Source organism: Arachis stenosperma, chromosome 5, assembly GCF_014773155.1.
Source record: "Arachis stenosperma cultivar V10309 chromosome 5, arast.V10309.gnm1.PFL2, whole genome shotgun sequence".
Taxonomy (NCBI): domain Eukaryota; kingdom Viridiplantae; phylum Streptophyta; class Magnoliopsida; order Fabales; family Fabaceae; genus Arachis; species Arachis stenosperma.
In genome coordinates this window covers 138,389,532-138,409,925 of record NC_080381.1, presented here as the reverse complement: position 1 = coordinate 138,409,925, position 20,394 = coordinate 138,389,532, and the positions used below count along the sequence as shown (strand labels likewise).

General features: G+C 34.4%; 1 protein-coding gene across 1 annotated transcript; it reads left to right on the top strand.

Annotated features, from left to right (window-relative positions):
• Positions 1-16,041: 16,041 nt before the first annotated feature.
• LOC130979483 (uncharacterized) lies at positions 16,042-17,888 on the top strand. Its single transcript, XM_057902937.1, has 2 exons — positions 16,042-16,279; positions 16,413-17,888. The coding sequence occupies exon 2, from the start codon at positions 16,683-16,685 to the stop codon at positions 17,691-17,693; it is 1,011 nt and encodes a 336-aa protein (XP_057758920.1). The 5' UTR covers positions 16,042-16,279; positions 16,413-16,682; the 3' UTR covers positions 17,694-17,888.
• The last annotated feature ends 2,506 nt before the right edge of the window (positions 17,889-20,394 follow it).

Here is a 20,394-nt window from a genome sequence, read left to right as displayed (position 1 = left end):
AGCAATCCTTCCTCAATATCTACTGGAATCATTGCCTCTATTCCGTATGCTAACCGGAAGGGAGATTCCTTTGTGGTGGAATGTGGCGTCGTTCGATATGCCCATAGGACCTGTGGAAGCTCTTCTGCCCAGGCTTCCTTTGCATCTTGTAATCTCCATTTTAACCCTGCTAATATGACTTTGTTGGCAGCTTCGGCCTGTCCATTGGCTTGTGGATGTTCGACGGAGGTGTACTGGTGCTTTATATTCAAGTCGGCTACTAGTTTTCTGAAGCCTGCATCTGTAAATTGAGTGCCATTGTCTGTGGTTATTGAATATGGAACTCCGAACCTTGTGACAATGTTTCTATATAAGAATTTCCGGCTTCTTTGGGCGGTGGCGTTGGCTAGGGGCTCTGTCTTGATCCACTTTGTAAAGTAATCTACCCCTACTATGAGGAATTTAATTTGTCCTGATCCCTGGGGAAAGGGGCCGAGAAGGTCGAGTCCCCATTTCGCAAACGGCCAAGGCGAAGTCACGCTGATGAGCTCTTCTGGCGGGGCGATGTGAAAGTTGGCATGTTTCTGACATGATGGACATGTCTTTACAAATTCTGTGGCTTCTTTCTGTAATGTTGGCCAATAGAACCCCGCCCGGAGTACCTTTTTGGCGAGAACCCGTGCTCTGAGATAATTACCACAAATGCCGCCGTGTACTTCTTCTAACACTTCCTTTGTGTGGGAGGTCGGCATGCATTTTAGTAATGGTACTGAGATCCCTCTTTTGTATAGGATGTTGTTTATGATGGTGTAGTACTGTGCCTCCCTTTTTAGCCTCTTTGCCTCATTTTCTTTTGTGGGGAGTGTTCCTGTTTTGAGGTAGTTGATTATGGGGGTCATCCATCCTTGGTCCTGGTTTACTATGGCTAGGACTTTTTTCTCTTCCGAGATTGACGGGTTCTGTAACATTTCCTGGATGAGACTTCTATTGTTGCCCCCTGGTTTGGTGCTGGCTAGTTTCGAGAGTACGTCAGCTCGAGCATTTTGTTCGCGGGTATGTGGCAGATCTTATATTCCCCGATTTGTCCGAGCTATTCCTTGGTCTTATTCAAATACTTTTTCATGGTGGGATCTTTGGCTTGGTAGCTCCCTGTTATTTGTGATGTGACCACTTGTGAATCGCTGTAAATGTTGAGTTTTTGAGCTCTCACCTCTTCAGCCAGCTTCAAACCAGCTAACAATGCTTCATATTCTGCCTGGTTATTTGAGGCCGGGAACCCAAACTTGAAGGAGAGCTCAATTTGGGTTCCTTGGTTGCTTTCTATTATCACGCCTGCGCCGCTTCCAGTTTTATTTGAAGAACCGTTCACATAGAGATTCCATTCTGTGAGGGTTTCCAGGGCATCTGTGAATTCTACGATAAAGTCGGCCAAATACTGTGATTTGATGGCCGTCCAGGCTTCATATTGGAGGTCGAACTCTGACAGCTCGACTGCCCATTGTAAAATTCTGCCTGCTAAATCTGTTTTCTGCAATATTCCTTTTAAGGGCTGGTTAGTTCGAACCTTAATGGTGTGAGCCTAAAAGTAAGGGCGGAGTCATCGGGATGTTAGAATGAGAGTATAGGCGAATTTTTCTATTTTTTGGTAGTTCAGCTCGGATCCCTGCAGTGCTTTACTAATGAAGTAGACGGGTTGTTGTCCATTTTCGTCTTCTCTGACTAGTGCTGAGGCTATTGCCCGGCTTCCTACTGCGAGATATAATATGAGTGGTTCTCCTTCTCGTGGTCGAGATAGGATAGGTGGCCATCCTAAGAACTTCTTAAAGTCTTGGAAGGCTTGCTCACATTCTGTCGTCCATTCGAACTGCTTTCCCTTTCTTAAAGTAGCATAGAAGGGGAGAGATCTTATCGCAGCTCCTGCTAAGAGTCGGGATAGGGCGGCCAATCTCCCGTTGAGTTGTTGTACTTCTTTGAACAGGTTGGGCTCTTCATGTTGAGTATGGCCTGACATTTGTCTGGATTTGCTTCAATTCCTCTTTGTGTGAGCATGAAACCTAAGAATTTGCCCGCTTCTACCGCAAAGGTGTATTTCGCGGGATTGAGTCGCATGTCATGCTTCCTTATGGTGTCGAATACTTGGGCCAGGTCGGACAATAATGTCTCTTCGCTTTGTGTTTTTATTAGCATGTCGTCTACGTAGACTTCCATGATCTTTCCGATGTGATCCGAGAAGACTTTATTCATTAGCCTTTGATAAGTAGCTCCTGCGTTCTTGAGACCGAAAGGCATCACAATGTAGCAGTAGTTTGCTTTCAGTGTTAAGAACGAGGTCTTTTCTTGATCTGGTGGATACATGGGGATTTGGTTGTACCCCGAGTATGAGTCGATAAACGAGAGATATCTATATCCGGAGGAAGCATCTACCAGAGCGTCAATAATTGGGAGTGGGTATGGATCTTTTGGACAAGCTTTGTTGAGATCGGTGTAATCGGTGCACATTCGCCACTTCCCATTTGATTTTTTCACCAAGACGACGTTGGCTAGCCATAGTGGGTATTTGACTTCTCTTATGAATCCTGCTTCCAGTAGTGCTTGTACTTGTTCTTCCACAGCCTCGGATCGCTCTGGCCCAAGTTTTCTTCGTCTCTACTGCACCGGCCGAGATCCTGGGTAGACCGCCAACTTATGACTCATTAGCTTAGGGTCTATGCCTGGCATGTCTACGGCTTTCCACGCGAAGAGATCAACATTATCTCGTAAGAATTGTATTAGTAATTCTTTTGAATCTCCTCTTAGGATTGTGCCGATATTAGTTGTTTTTTCCAAGGTATCCCCGATCTGAATCTTCTCTATCTCACATTCTGACTCGTCGTTGAACTCCGCCCAGCTCGATTGTGTAGAACTCTTCTCCTCTGCCTCTGAGGTTTAGGCTTTCGTTATAACAGCGACGTGCCATCTTTTGATCTGCTTTTATCGTGGCTATTCCTTTCATAGTGGGGAATTTCATACATAGATGTGGGGTCGAGACTATTGCGTCGAGTTGGTTAAGTGTTGTCCAACCTATGAGAGCATTGTAAGCTGAACTTACATCGACCACGATGTAGTCTATTTTGAGGGTCCTGGATTAGTTCCCTTTTTCGAAGGTTGTATGTAGTGGTATGTATCCCAGTGGTTGAACCAGGGTATCTCCTAGTCCGAACAGACTGTTCGGATATGCTTTAAGTTCTTTTTCTTCTAAGCCGAGTTTATCGAAGGCTGTTTTGGATAAGATGTCGGCAAAACTCCCTTGGTCTATTAAGGTGTGGTGTAGATTGGCGTTTGCCAATATGATGGTGATGACCATGGGATCATCGTGTCCTGAGATGATGCCGGATGCGTCCTCTTTAGTGAATGTTATTGCCGGGATGTTGAGTGCTTCCTCCTTTCCCTCGACATGATATACTTCTTTGAGATATCTTTTGTGAGATGATTTGGAGATCCCACCTCCTGCGAATCCGCCATGTATCATGTGGACATGTCTCTCTGGTGTCCGAGGTGATCGTTCGGTTCGTTCGGTATCTTCATTCCTTCGTCTCTTTCTTTAATCATTATCTCGAGTGGCCAGAAATCGATCTAATATTCCTTCTCTCACCAATTTTTCTATGATATTTTTTAAGTCGAAGCATTCGTTTGTGGAGTGTCCTCGGACTCGATGGTATTCACAATATTCCTTCCGGTTTCCTCCTCCCCTTTTGCCTGAGTGGCCGTGCTGGGGGGATTTTTTCTGTATGGCAGACTTCTTTGTATATCTCGACCAGGGATGCCCTGAGAGGAGTGTAATTATGGTATTTTTTATTTTCTCCCCTTGTCGATCTTCTTTTCTCTTGGATTCCTTGTATTTGTCTCGGTAGGAGGCCCCCGATTTTGATGTCTCTCCTAACCGAACGTTTTCTTCCATGTTGATATATTTTTCTGCTCGTTCCTGTACTTCGTCTAAGGAGGTCGGGTACTTTTTTGATATAGACTGGCTAAAAGGTCCCTCTCATAGGCCGTTGATGAGTCCCATGATGGCGGCCTCTGTTGGTAAACTTTGTATGTCCATGCATGTTTTGTTGAATCTTTCTATGTAGTTGCGGAGGCTCTCCCGATCTCCTTATTTGATCCCTAGTAAACTGGGGGCGTGCTTGGCCTTATCTTTCTGAATGGAGAATCTGGCTAGGAATTTTTTAGCTAGGTCATCAAAGCTTGAGATGGACTTTGGGGGTAGGTTGTCGAACCATCGGATTGCTGTCTTTGTGAGAGTTGCTGGAAAGGCTTTACAGCGAACAACATTTGGGGCGTCGGTGAGGTACATTCTGCTTCTGAAGTTGCTGAGGTAGTGGTTGGGATCCGTGGTACCATCATACAGGGTCATATCCGGGAGTTTGAAGTCTTTTGGAATTTTGGTTTTCATGATTTCCCTGGTGAACGGGTCTTGCTATTTGCGTGAATTTTCTTCGAGATTGGCCCGAGGGGCTTTTAATTTGAGATCGGCTTCCAATTGCTGTAGTTTTTCTTCCAACTCTCGTCATCACCGCACCTCTCTTTGTAGATCTTTTCCGATTTCTCGTTGTTGTTGGGTTTCTTTTTCAAGTTGTTTTAGGCGATCTAGGAGTGCTTCTATTGCCCCTGAATTTGGTGAGTCTTTGTCCTTGTTGGTTTCCGGGGTATCTTGTAGAGTGACATCCGCATTCTTGTGCGGTGTTCTATCTTCCAGACTCGAATCGTGGTCGTTATCATGGTCGTCCACCATGGTGATGGGATGACTTCCAGGATCCCCGGCAACGGCGCCAATGTTCTGAGGGTTACCTGAAACTGTAGGTCAATCTCGGATGAGATCTTCTGTACTGGTCGGAGCCGACGTGTCCGGCTGGTGGATGGCGGCCGGAGCTGGTGCGCCCGACTTGTTGAACTGAGAGTGCTGCTGATCCTTTGTCACCAAAGGGTGGGGGTACCTGCAAGGGACTCCGATACTTAAGTTAGCAAGGGTATTAAGTAGGTTTTTAGTAGAATCAGAGTATGAGTTATACATGGGTGCTCCAGTGTATTTATAGTGGTGAGATGTGACCTTCTGTGGATAAGATAAGTTAGTTATCTTATCTTATCTTATCTTTGAGTTGAGGTCAGCGTATCTTCAACGAAATCGCCTTTATCTCTATAGGCTTGGGCTGCCTTAGAATTTGGGTCGTGTTCCTCTATCTGGGCCCTTTGTTGGGCTCTCTTGTTGATTTAGCCGAGTTCTTTTAGAAGAAGTCGATCCGCTTGACCTGAAGAGGTCGGTCGCTTTATCGCCAATCATCCCAGGTCGGGTAGCTCGACCCAGGGTATGAACACCTGGTAATGTAATTCCTCACGTCCTTTTCGATAAAATTTAACTCGCGGTGACCCCCGGCAGCCGCAATAAATGATTGGTAGGTTTTGCTTGGTCTGATACCAGCCTCCTCATTATTCTCTATTGTACGACGAATGGACATGCTTAGTTCCCTATGCTGTTTGAGCATCTCTGCTTTACTTGGACAGCAGGGGTGTGAATGATCCAGCACAACCTTTGAAATAATCCAAGCACCGATATCCTTCAATGTGTGTATATAAATTCTTGCAGGACAGTTTAAACTGGCTGTCGGATTGGTCTTCTCGGTCAGAGATATTTTAGATTTTCATTTTTCCTCTCTGCTATGTGTAATCAGTTGATTCTTAATCTCGTTTCCCTTCCTATTTGTGCTCCGAACTCTTGTAGAGAAACCTGCAACCTTGGCGCAGTTCCTGTAAAATTTTCCAGCATCTTCAAGGGTGGTAAAGGTCATTCCAACCTTCGGAACAAGCTGGTCATTAACAACCGAGAGAGGCTGCAGAATACACCATGTCAAAAACTGTAAATACACCCATAGATATGATTCAAATACACCTATAGATATGATTCAAATACACCCAATCACGTCTGATATGATACACCCGAACCGCAAAAACTCAACTAAAATGACAATTAAAGCCATAAACTGTAAATACACAGGCTACAGAATACACCATGTCAAAAACTAAAAATACACTCAATCATATCTGATATAATACACTCGAACAACAATAACTCAATTAAAATAACAGAAAAAGCAGTAAAGTGTAAATACACCCACACTTCTAGCAAAAATACACCCAAAAAAGATCTGATCTACACCCGAGCATCTGCTATAAATTCCAGATAATTAATCAAAACTAATACATTACATTCAATCCACAGATTTATCTTCATGCATTATTTTGACAGTCAATGTTCACGAATTATTCACCTACACATTGCTATACAAATTACTGCAACAAAATTCATAGTAATCCTATGTAAATCAAACCTCAGGAACTTCGTTAGATTCAAATTCATAGTCCACTTCGCCTGGATTCAGCTGACAATCTGAGGTTGAATCATCCATTATCTTCAAAACGAGTTCAAACGTTGATTTCAGAAAACAAAAAATCAAATAGAAAACGAAGCTGGAGTTAGAGAGAGAGGAACTAACGTAAATGACGAAGAAGAAGAAACGCGTGAGAAAGGAGGGGAAAAGAACGATCGAAGAAACCAGGAGAAGCTTCGCGAGAAGAAGAACGAGCAAATCTGCTGTGCAAATAACGAAAACGAAGAAGGAAACAAATCTTTTAAATTTGGTAGTTAGATATACGCGGGATCCTATATAGCGTGTGCATACAACGTAACCCTTGGAGCGCGTTTTGGGGTTTTATTTGTTAATGAACTTGTAAACCATACAAGTCATTAGGGCTTGTATGCAAAGCTTTTCTGTTATTATAATTATATCAAATTAATATTCAATGCATTATTAAACTAATTATCAATTATCAATATTTTTATTCATTCTAATTATATTAATTAATATAGTTCTAATAATTCTCATTCATGTGCAATAATTTTATTAGTAGATAGTTGTATCTACAATAATTAGAAAATGGATCCTCTCAATTTTTTTTAATAATTGAGGAAGTAAAGTGTGATATCTCATCATTAATTTTATAAGTGAGACCAAAAATAAATATGAGAGAGAGATCAATAAAGGGTTAGATATCACACTTTACACTCTCAATTTTTTTGAACAATTGAGAGGATCCATTCCTCAATAATTAAGTCTATCCACAATTTTATTAATAGATAGTTGTATTTACAATAATTTATGCTATAATTGTCACCCGTCCTAATAATGGTTCGTTGATTATATGGTTCTTTATCTTCTAATTTATTTATGCCAATGTTAGTATTCTTCTCTTATTTATTATTTATTTTGCCTTGCTTTACGGCCTATGAACACATCAAATCAAGATTTATGAGTTTGCATTCAATATGTTCTAATGCTATAGGCATTTTGTGTCACACATATCATAACATAAGTAAATAAAAAGCATCTAAAAATCACACCACTCCGACTAACAAAGATTTTTAGAAATAATAATTGAACAACATTGCATCATCACTATTTTTATGTTAAAACTCGGAGTGGATGGGGATGGATACGATGATACCATATAGATAAACTATTGAGAAACTTTTGTTTCTCACTCCTCTCTCCGTACCATCTTCAGGAACGATGCAGCAGAAAGTAATACACTGCTTAGTTGAGGTGAAAAAACAAGCACACTATTAGGAGCGAGCTATCAAGGACATAGATATAAAACATTAAGCGTTTACCTTAAGAAGGAAGAATAGGCGATTGTTTCAGTCATATTTAAACAAATTAAGAGAATTAGGATTTTCTATGTGTCTTGCTTTATCCTTATTGAGTAATTACAATTGTGATTATGATGTTTCTTTTTTCATGATTATTTGAATAAGTAAAATTTGTCATTGTTTGTATCTTTATAGTTTAGGAGGGTCTGTCTTTAGTAAGCTCAAGTCTTTTGAGCTTTTCTAATATGCACAAAATATAATTTGCAAATGTACCTCATATTGGGGTTTAATAATAATAATAATTATTTTCTTACTTCTACCACAAATATTTTTAAAATTCATCTAATAAAACCCTAATTTCTCATCACACTTTTCAATCTATCCACAAAGCCACTGCCACCTACTCCACTCTTCTCTGGTCTCTGCCATCACCGTCGCCGTCCAATCCTTCACTCGCTGCCAGTCTCAGCCCATCTCCTGGCGTCGCTATTAGGCTCTTTCTCCCCGTCGTTCCTTTTCAGTATCTCTGTTCTATCTTCTCTCTTCGAGTCGTCATCAGCGTTGTGGTACTCCGTCTCCTCCTTCATCCTCCACTTCCAGAGTTTCAATAGAGCCTCCGCCTCAGGTATGAATTTGCTTCATTGATTTCACTTTTTTCGTTTCTTTTATGTTCTTATTGTATGAATCTGCTTCATTGAACTCATTCAATTATTTTTTTGTTCTACTTATTTTTTGTTTAGGTTTTCTATACGAATTTGTTTCATTGATTTCATTAAATTATTTTTTTGTTCTGTTTATTTGGTTGTTTGAATTTTTTTGGATTCTATTTATGAGGGTTAAAAAATTTTGGAATTTGTTCTTATGATTCTGATTTCAATTTCTGTGTTTATGATTCTGTTCATGATGCTCTAGTTTTATTTTTTGTTCTATTTTTTATTTGTTACTGCTGTTTGGTTTGTTTTAGTCTATTTGCAAATTCAGAAATTAGTATTGTGATTCTGTTTAAAAATTCTGTTTTCATTGTATAGGATGATCATGAGGGTGTTAGGAACGTGGATGATGACAACTTTATAGACGACACTGGGGTGAAAGCTGGTGGTTACTATTGGCAGTGATGAACCTTGTTCTCTTGGTGATGCTCCCTAGGTTGGTGATTAATTCTCCTGAATTTTTTCTTTTTACTGCTAGATTCTCCTGTAAGCAGAATAGCAGATCCACTGTGTTTGATATCCTTCTGATTAGGATAATGTTTTGGTACCAGTAGCATGTTGTAAACCAAAATATGTGATGGATGTAACTTAAGCTTTCTTTTCATTTCAAGCTATTCGGTCTCTTTTATAACCAAAATATGATCTATTCCAAAATATGTTGATTTTCTAGGCAGAGGAAGGTGAAGAGGATGATGAAATTAAGGATCTTTTCAAGATAGGTAAGAAAAAGAAGAAGAATGAGAGAAGTCTTGCAGAAATAGCTTTATTAGTTGAAAATGTCTGACTTCCGCGATTCATATTCCTAGAACAAACACGATTCAGACTCCTGGAACCAACCACTAAACACTGATCGATATTTCGGCCAATCGGAAAGAAGAAAAGAATAAATGAAAATTCGTTCGCCATCAAGGAACGAAACCGGAAATTTTTTCCATGCAAGTTGTGACAGCACTAACATAGTGAACTTGCTCAAACTATAGCATAAACATTGCTTGTCTCGTTTTGATTCTGCATAGCAAAATGTTAAAGGAACTATAGGGCATCTTAGAGGAAGCAAATTCTACTATGCAAGTTGAGTAGAATTAGGAGTCAATTATCAGGGCTTTGAATGGTTTGTATATTCTGAATCACAGTTACTAAGTATTTTTTGGAGTTTCTTGTGAACCACCATATGTTCATTAATCTTTTATAACTAATTAACTATGCATGAAAGTCTCTAAATTTTTTGAAGTTCTTATATTAATCCTTCTAATTTAATACAAAAAACCAAAAATTAGAAATCAATTTGATAATTAAACTATGCAACATTATCATTGGTGATCAATTATAATTTTAATCCTCATCTTATAGTTATTTTAATTTTAGTCTTATTTCTTATAATTTTAATCCTCTTTTTTCTGCATTTTTAGTTGGGTAGGTGATCAATTATTTCCATTTGTTACTTTAATCATTCATGCATAAAGCCATTAGAAGTTACAAATTTTAGATCTAATGGAAAGGGTACTGATAATTCACATGCAATTTGGGTGGTAAATCCAGAAAATATAAATCAACTTTCTTTGATGATTACTTTTCTGTAAAATTACACATTGATCTTATTAAGGGACTTTTGAGAAACTGAAATTTCAATTCTCTTGGTTTTATCTTCCCAAGCAATTCCTATCTTCTAGGTTTAATCTGTCCTAGCAGTTTCATCTACTCTTTTTTAAACTTCTTTGTTGCAAACCAGCTCCCACCTCGCCATCCTAAGCCATACCTGTATATCAGTACAGTGTTAACTCAAAAAAATGAATTATACATATGACCTGCTAAATTATAAAATAGAATAACAACGATCAAGTCTTTTTCAACTATATGGATCAAAAGATGTAATCAAGGACTATCAATCTATCATAAATTGTGCATAGAGTACAGAGAAGTGACTAAATTTAAGTCTTCCTTAATAGTTTTGTTTATAGTTTTTGCAATTTGCTTCCACCACTATCAATTAGGGTGTTCTACATCTAATTTACTCTTTTTTCATTAGGCTTTATAACAATCTTCATCCATGATCAAACCACCTAAAAAGAGATTCTATGGTATTTTTTAAAACAAATGCTAACCCAATTATCTTTCTAATTCATTCATGACTAAAAATATCATATCTAATGTATCCTCACTCATCTCACAATATCTTTATGCAAAATTGGCCATTCTATTGTTGGCTTTTAACTTTACCCTACTCTATCTCTGGCTCTCTGCAATATGCTCAATGCTGCTTTTATTTTCATCCCAAACCCAAAACACCAACCTTTAGTAGACCCTGTTCGCACTTTATGCAGTGTATAAGAACCCCCAAAGTTACAATCCAAAGGGGAAAAAAATGTGAAAAGAAACAAACAAATTCTCACTCCATTTTCCACTCCACCATTCTTCAAGAACAACAAATCTCAAAACAGCAAACACAAATATCAGCTTATCAGCATTGCAAAAATGGAGATATTATCACAATTGTGGACACTGTTAGGGTTACTCACCGTTCTGTAAAATGTGATTCTATCTCGGATTCTCTCTCTTCTTCACTTTCTATATGAATCAGCGCAAGATCAGCTATCTCCTTACGCATACATTGGGATACTCAAGTTCAACGACTACTGCGGTGTCGACCTCAACGAGTTGAACCTGGTGCGGATGAAACGAATTCACGAGATTTCAGTGGAATGAGAAAAAAACGACGAGAATCGCAAGAATTTCGATGAAATCGCGAAATTGAATAGAGACATGGAGGGTATCTGGTGTGGAAGATGGGAGAGGAAGAAGCCGCAGGGTGCTTGGTGGTCTTCCATGAAGGTGTTGATAGGATTTCTTTTTGGAAAGTTCTTCTGGGAGCTGAGCCGAAATTGAATAGAGATAGGAAGTTAGGAACAATATGAGCTGATACGAGGGTTTTATTATTGAGGCAAATTTAAAATATTGAAAGATTTGTTACCTTTTAGTATAAATTTTAATAAATTATTTATAAATTAAATATAAACCATTACATCTGTTATCAATCTAATCTAATGCTTTAAATTGAATGGTGCATCAGATAAGTTCAAAAGACTTGAGCTGATTTTAGACAGACCCAGTTTAGGACGCCCGTTTTTTTCATCTTGTATTTCTAAATCCACTTTATTTTTCAACTAGTAACAATTCTAATAAAAACTAGTTATTCAATATTTTTACACATGTAAATTATTTTATAAAAAGATTTCATATTATTTTAAAAATTTCGCAAGGTTTTTGAATATCAACTACTAATATATTCCAAATAAGGCTTAACCCAATTTAAAAGCATTAGGGTGTTATAATATCCACAATAATTCATGCTATAATTCTCACTTATTCTAATAATAGTTCATTAATTATATAGTTCTTTATCTTCTGCTTTAATTAGTGGGTAATAATAATAATAATAATAATAATAATAATAATAATAATAATAATAATAATAATAATAATAATAATAATAATATTGTATGGATACAAAATTAATTAGTTGACAAATTAAATTTTAATTATTATATTTTATTTTTTACTCATATTTTTATTCAATAGTTATTTTATTTTTTATATTTACAGTAAATATTGAATATAAAAAAATAATATTAATTGTTATATATTTTATTTATTTAGAGTTATAATTAAATTTGATATAATTGTAGCAAGTATCTATAATTAATAATAATATGATACTATTACTTTAAGTTGTATAATATAATAAAAAAGAACGTAGCAATTTATATTTGCTTTCTATAGAACAACAATATTATATATATTTATATATCTCTTCTTTTAGTTCTTTCCTAAAAATATTGGCATATAAGTAATGTAGATAATATATATACTGAGCAAGTATCTCAATTGAATTAATCACAAAGGTTAATAAAAGATAATGGTATGATTTTTACCTAATTGTAGCAAGTATCTCTATTAAAAATATTGACTAATTATTATCGTGTATAATGAGTGTGTGTGTGTGTATATATATATATATATATATATATACAAAGAGTAATAGTGAATTATAACAATTATTTATCATCTAGAAAATTCGTACCACATACATAGTTCTTTTCTGTTTATTATTTTTTTTATACCTAATGGCCTACAATTCTATCAACAGTATTACCTATGGTAGATTATTTAATGAAAAAGTTTGGAAAATAAATGTAAGAGTAACGAGTAAAGATGGTCTACGAGTTCTGCTGCAAGATCACAGACACTTGGAAGATAACTACACGATGAATGTGGTATATAGAGAAGTTTTTTAGAGCTTATAATGAAAAAGTAATAATAACGAAATCTCTTAATTAAATTTATTAATTTATTAAAATTTGTTACTATCAATTTAAAAAATTGACAAATTCTAGGTGCTAATGGGTAATGCATTCTTATTGTATATTTATAACTTGAAAATATTAGAATTATCATAAAAATCCGTATTATTTATTCTCCTGATAAACGATTTTATAATTACGTTAATCATATAATTTTGTATACTAACATTGATATAGTATTGTTTCAGGTATATATTTTGCAGGCATCAAAGGATAGTGTTGAGTTGTTACTTAGTGGGTTTAAATTATTTATTATTTATTGGAGAACTTCTGCATTAGAATTCTCTAATAATTTATTGTTCTGTTCTTACATATATAACAATTTGTTGGTAGATTTAGGTATTACTAAATTATTTATGGCCACATTCAGTATATATGTCTGATTTATTAAAAAAATAGATTACTAAAATTGATTAATAACTATTTTAGAGTTAATACAATTAACACTAAAAAAACAAACAAACAATGTATTACTCATTACTTTTTTATTAGTCAAATTATTATAATTCAAATTAATTTTAACAAAACAACTTAAAATTATCATTTTAATTTTATCCAATGTTCTGGACCGGGAACCGATGTAAAAAGCGAATCGGTCATATACCAAAACCGGAGGATTCAGAAATCGCTGTTGAACCGTCGAACCGGTCGGTCGAACCGAATCGAAACCCGACCAGTTTTCTGAAATTTGCTTAAAACGGCGCCGTTGGTTTGAAGAACCCTAACCCTTAACCAAAACGGAAAATGCGTAGCACCCTCTTCCCTCTCATCTCTCATAGTCTCACTCAGCCATTCTTCTCCTTCCTCTCATTGAGCTCCTCCTCACTCCCTCACTTCCCTCTCTCTGGCCTCTGAACGGACACACTGAAGGACGCAGAGAAGAGAACTCAAACGCAGCTTGGAGGAAGCACCGAAGGAGCCCTCCATCTGGTCGCCGTTCTTCAACCTCCAGCCACCAGCGTCGTCCGCATTGCTACAGCTTCGGCGCAACGTCGTCGTTGTTCGCCGCACGTCTGCCTCCTTTTTGGCCAAGCTTCTGCCTCTGTTTTCTGGTCGAGCCTTGTTCTGCCCTTTTTGGCCAACCCTTGTTCTGCCTTTGTTCGAGTTGCTTAGCCTTCTGTTCAGCCTCTGTTCCACCGCCTTTCAGCCACCGTTCCGCTGTTGTTCAACCATCTCCGTCACGTTTTAAAGCTCCTCCCTCTCCCTGTACTGTTTGAATTTTAGAACTGCTCCATTCTAGGGTATTTTTTTCCTTCCTCTTGTTCTTTCTTGTATTAATTATTCAGTTATTATTTTATTTGATTGTTATTTTCATGATTAGTATGTTTTTTTAGTTCTTATTTTGTTGGATTGCTATAGTTTAAAATTTTAATTGTTCTTGTTATTTTGATTTTCAGTTTTAATTAATCTTATTAACTTGTTAATTTGATAAATTATTATTTTGGTGTTATTCTTGACCTTTTGATTGTTATATTGTGTTTTGCTGTTGTTGATTTAATAAATTGTTCATTGAGTAGAAGATGAAAACCTGCCATGATAAACCTACTCCTGCCATGTTAAACCTACTCAATTCATTTCATTCTTGGCATTCATAACAAGGCTTTTAATTTCATTGCAAGAGTGGTGGTAATCTTGATGAAGCTATAACGATGTAGGCATAGATAAATCATAAGCTTGATATCTAACACACTTTATTCTACAAACAGAAAATTCACATGACAGAAAAAAAGAGAAGAAAGAAAACACATGGGTTGTTCTGTTAGGCAAATTCACAAACAAGTCTTGCAAGCCACAAGGGTTTAGATAAGTGAGAGATTAATTTATATATAGTGGTATTAGAAAGAAGCTTGATTTGGAGGCAATTAATTAATAATGACAAGTCATGATGTATTACATTATGATAATAATGATGGTGGTGGTGGGGGTTTGCTTACAATACTGGGAAGGAAGAGTATAAGATCAAAGGGGGTTGGTTGATGATTCTAGTACTAATAATAAATGGTTTTGAGAAGGACCTCAGAAATAATAGATACTTTTTTATTTTATTATTTTTTTTTTTTTTGCTCACAAGTTATATGTTGTTGCTGGTAGAGTAGGAATAGTTGTATTTACACAATAAAAATTAAATCTAATTGTATATTTATATATGATTGATACTAATTTAGATTAAAGTAGTAGTGGTGGTGGTAGTAGTATATGTTATGCTGCACCACTTGATTTTTATGGTCTAAGTAATTGATGTATCAAGGAAGCAAAACTGCTGCAAGTTATGGCGGATTTTGATGATTGATGACAAACTTGGATGTTGGCATTTTATGGTTGATTGGTTGTTTTTGTTATTTGATTTTTGAGTTTGTATTTGAATGAGATTATAACATTCTAGTTTATGTAGTACTTTTAATTTGGATGATATTTTAAAATTTATATTAGAACATAATTATGTTTTAGTGTATTTATTTATATTTTATTTATTATTTTATTATAAAACAATTTTTTCGATTCAACCACGGTTGAACCAGTTGAATTTATGAATCAATAAACCAGTAACTAGAACGGTTCGATGACCGGTTCAATTTTCAGAATGTTGATTTTATCACGTGCATAGTACGGATAATTACACTTGTTTACATAGACTAAGTTTAGGAATGAGATATAACTAGATTGAGAATGTTATAATTATGTAAATTTGAGTTATAATTTATTTAAATATATCATTTGTCTCATACTTTATACTCTGCTAAAATTGTTAATTATTTTTATTCAACTTAAAAAAAGTTAATGATTCAAAACTTTTAAATTATAAAATGTTTAAATTTAATTTAGTCAACTCCTTATTAAATTATATTTATTTAAATTTTAAATTTAGATCTTCTAAAATAAAAAAGTTGATAAAGTAAAGAGTTGATTACAGTTAATTTTATAATTTTTATGAAATATGTGTTCAATTATCTTAATTTAAGAGTAATTAATTTTTTATTTAACTATTTTATCAACTTTTTTATTTTAAAAGATATTGATTTTTAAATTTAAAAGTCAATTTTATAGTTTTTATGAATTGATGTCTAAATTTTATCTAATTTATCTTTATATTAGATTTTAAATTTTTATCTTTTAAATTAAATATTAATTTTTATCCATATTTAATAAATTAGACACTATAATAATCTTTTAGACACTATAATGATGCCCAATTTTAAATTAAATCATTCAAAACAGGTATCCATCTTTGAGCAAGCGAAACCCTAATTCAATATTTAAATACCAGAATCCTCTCAAAATTACATATAAAAGGAAAATTTCAGGATGGGATGGATTAGTCGTTTTTAAAAGACCCACCGTCCTATATAAATTGTAACCCCATTGCAAAAGCTCTTCCGCCTTCTTTTCCATCTCTAATTATCCTTGCTTTCACTTCAAATCTTTGTGGAACATCAATTCCTTTCACATTCTCTCTTGATCTCCCTCTTCTTAGTCTTATATATTATATTTATATATATTTACAGCTTCTTCAACCAACACTTTCATCAGCATCGGCTTCGGTGCAGCACAGTGTGAGTTTTTTCTAGGGTTTGGTTCTGACGATTGTTATGAATCCTTTTTTCGTGTTTGTAGTTTTATTTGTTGGTGAGAGTGAATTGACGTTTATTTTCTACGAATTTTCAAATTCTGACTTTTTTTTTTCAGATCTGACTCTTTGTAACTCAACATAGCTCGAGTCAGAGACATGGACGAGATTAATCGATGGGCAGACATTGACGAAGATTTGTTGAAAGAAATTTCAAAACGGTTCCATGCCTAATTGCCTACGATGATTACCTCCAGCTTCGATTGGTTTGCAAAGAGTGGAGCTTGAAACTTCCAAAGATTCCCAATGGAAACAAAATTCCGTGGTTATTGTTACCTGACGAAACTGTCAAGAATCATTCCTATGAAGACGAGGAGATTTATCATCTCATGCAATTAGCTGCTGCAGATGATGAAACTCTTGATACTTGCGTCCTTGAAGAGAAAGATATTTACCATATCATGCTGCCAGAGATGCAGTCGGACAACAAGTTCATCCGCGGTTCTGGTCATGGATGGGTGATTGTCCAATCCATATCTGATGGCACTATGCAAATGTTAAATCCATTTACAAATCGTAGTTTGGATCTTCCTCCAGTCTCAACTTTACCCACTATAATTGATTACCAGCCTGATAATCATGGGGATGAATACACAACGTGGGATTTTCGTGACATTAGGATCACCCTGGATAGAGATAGCGTGCATAGATTCCAAGTTTTTAAGGTTATTATAAACTCATCTCCTGAGCATGACATTGAAAATTTTATGGCGGTGGTGATATTCGGACCTAACCAGAGGCTGGCCTTTTACAAGCCTGGCAATATGAGATGGGTAGAATTTCCAACCAGAGATAAGAGGTTTGAGGACGTAATATTTTTCCAAGAAAAGATATATGCCATAAACAATGACGGGCAGCTATATGAATTTGATACAAAGATAAGAGCAGGGCTTAAGGGAGGCATCCATGAAACCAGACCTCCATCCGAAATTCCCGTAGGCCCTCACGAGCCTAAATGTCTTATTGGGTGCGCCAATGGAAGCTTATTGATGTTGGTAAGATGTCTTCGCCATCCCTTCTTGAGGAGAATACGCAGGGATTTTGAAACTTACAAATTCGATATCTATGAGTTAAAAAGAAACAGAAAAGAGTGGTCAACATTAGATAATTTAGGTAACTATATACTAGTGATTGGCTTTAATTCTTCTGTTCAAATTCCTGTGCCTTTTCTAAGCAAAGGAAATCAGATTTGGTTTACAGATAACCAAGCAGCGATGCAATCATCATTTTACGATCCTGTTCCTCAAGATATCGGCATCTTCGACTTGGACCATGGAAGTTTCCAGAGAGTATTGTTAGAAGTGAAGTTCTTTTGCCCTCCTGTTTGGTTGTTACCCTAATTCATACTCCTTAAGCTTTTGTCATTGTAGTTTAATCTTTTCAAATTTCAAATCTTTTAATTTGTTTAGACTATTTGTTATATATGGTTAAATATTAGTTCTTCCAATTCCAAATATTAGTTCTTCCAATTCCAATCGTACCATTCTCCCTGAATGGTGAATACATGTTTCCAAATTATTATTAATGCACTAGTTTGTGAGTATAATTTATTATTTTTAGTCAATATTCATAGACAACCGTCTAATTTTTTTAATTTAATAATTTAATAATATATTTTTAATTTATATTTTTAAATATAATAATTAATTATTGTTTAAAAATAATAAAATTTGCTAGTCCATTAACATTCTTTTTTAATTTATTATTGTTAAAATATGATTATATAAAGATGATAAACAATTATAATATAAAATATTGTTGTATACATTTGTTTATATAGTTCATGGCACAATAACATCGTCTCAAATTTCTCATCCAAATTTTAAAAACATAATATGTGATATATACATAAGCATTAATAATAAAAAGGAACAAACACAGGGGAAATTACTTTTTATAAAAAAAATAAAAGAAGAAATAAAAAAGGGGGATAAATAATGAGTTATATGCCTGATATATTCTTTGGCAGAAATAATTTTGTGCAGGTTTTATGCTCATATTTCTAATAGCTACATTATTGAACTACAGGTTTTAAAAAATTATGGCACAAAACAAAATTATTAGTTATGCTACATATTCAAATTTTTTTGTCATCTAAATTTAATTAAATTGACTTAAATTAAAAAAAGTCACTTTTATTTTGGAGATCATACACGTGCCCAAAATCAACTATACAAAGATGTTTTCAGTGAAAACTCAAAATCTCGCAACAAATAATCAAAATCTCAGTGAAAACTCAAGCGAAGAAAAGAAGAAAAATTATTGAACATACGTAATTTTTTCTTTCATAATCTCTCTCTTGTGAAACAGTAGATGTGGTTAAAAATAAGAAAATAGAAACAGTAGTTTTTTTTATAGTGTATATTTTGTGATATTTATCGGATGTTATCTAACTTACATTGACGATCTTTTTGGATATAAAATTGATTTACATGTGTTTCGATTAATGATTGAATCTCGTTTTTCTGGATTTTATATAATTAGGGCATAGAATATGCTTTTAGTGCTTCTGGTGTCAAAATTTTCAAATAAATATTCTACAAATTTTTTTAATATAAAACAATTCAAATTTAACATTAATTTACATATTATCTAATCTTTAAATAATATAATACTTATTATTAAAAGAAAAAAACACAAATTAACCCCTGACAATTATCTCAAAAGACAACGAGGTTCTTGACAAAAAAATATTCAACCCAGTTTTTTAGCTTTATTTTTATGGGATTGATTAGCTCCTGTGCCAAAAAAATCAATGTTATTTTTTTTCAGGATTCAGTGGTTCCAGAACCTTTGGACTACTTAATGGTCCCATTAAAAAATATGTTTTTAGAGTTTTTTTAACAATTGTTACATAGTCTTTGAACTAATTTTAATTACAAATTAACCCCATATATTTTATTTAATTATAAAAACTGTTTTTTATTTTATAAATTATTATTTTATCAATTATCTATTATATTTATTAACAATCAAATACAAAAACAACAACCAATTATATCCTCCATTGATCCTAATAAAACTTTTGGCCATTCCAATCGATTAAAATATTAAATTTGATCTCGTGACGTTCGTCCATGGCTTCCAAATCGTGTTTCCTTGAAATTCAATCGATTGGTTTATCAAAACAATCGATTGAATTGTAACTCAATCTATTGAATTACAGTGTGTCACAAAACAATCGATTGAAAGTTGTAAGGTAGAATGGTTTTCGCTTAAACCAATCGATTGTTTATACTTTCCAATCGAATGAATGCCTAAAAACAATCGATTGTTTTTGTTAATCGATTGAATTCATGAAAACAGCATGTATTTGCCAAATACAATGATTGGAAAGTGATGACATTGAAGTTTTAGCCAAATTCAATCGATTGGTAATGTAATCCAATCGATTGGAAAGTGATGAAGTTGAAATTTTTGCCAACTTTAATCGATTGGTAATGCTACCCAATCGATTGAAATGTGTCCTGTGCCTATTTCAATCTTGTTATCTTTTTAGAAATTATCTTATTATTCATCTATCTTATCTTTAAAATTCTATCTTCAATTTTTTGCTATTTTATTTTGATGTAGATAAACTAATCTTATCTTTTCCTTAATATTAACATTATAAATTGGTGAATAATCCATCACTAATTATTCAATCCCACCATTGAAATCGTGTATCATTTTCTTTGATTATAAAAAATTTAATTGTTTTTTTTTGAAACATCCATCTACTCAATATCCAATTTTCTTTTTATTTTTTATCTGTCTATTTAATATCCAGTATTTCTTCATCGTTAATCACCGTTGCAGTAATCAGCAAAGATCCAATCAAGTTTTTCATTATAGTGTTCAAAAAATAAACCATCGTTTTGATTACAAAATCGAAGTCAGTGAATAGAATCTCTAATTTTGCAATTATTTGTTTCAATACTTTATTTGTGAAATTGATTGTGTAAGAAAAAAATATTTTTTTTATCTTTTATTAATTCACAAAAATTGAGAAATACTAAAAAGTAAATAGATGTTATTATTTTTTATTATTAATTAATTAGC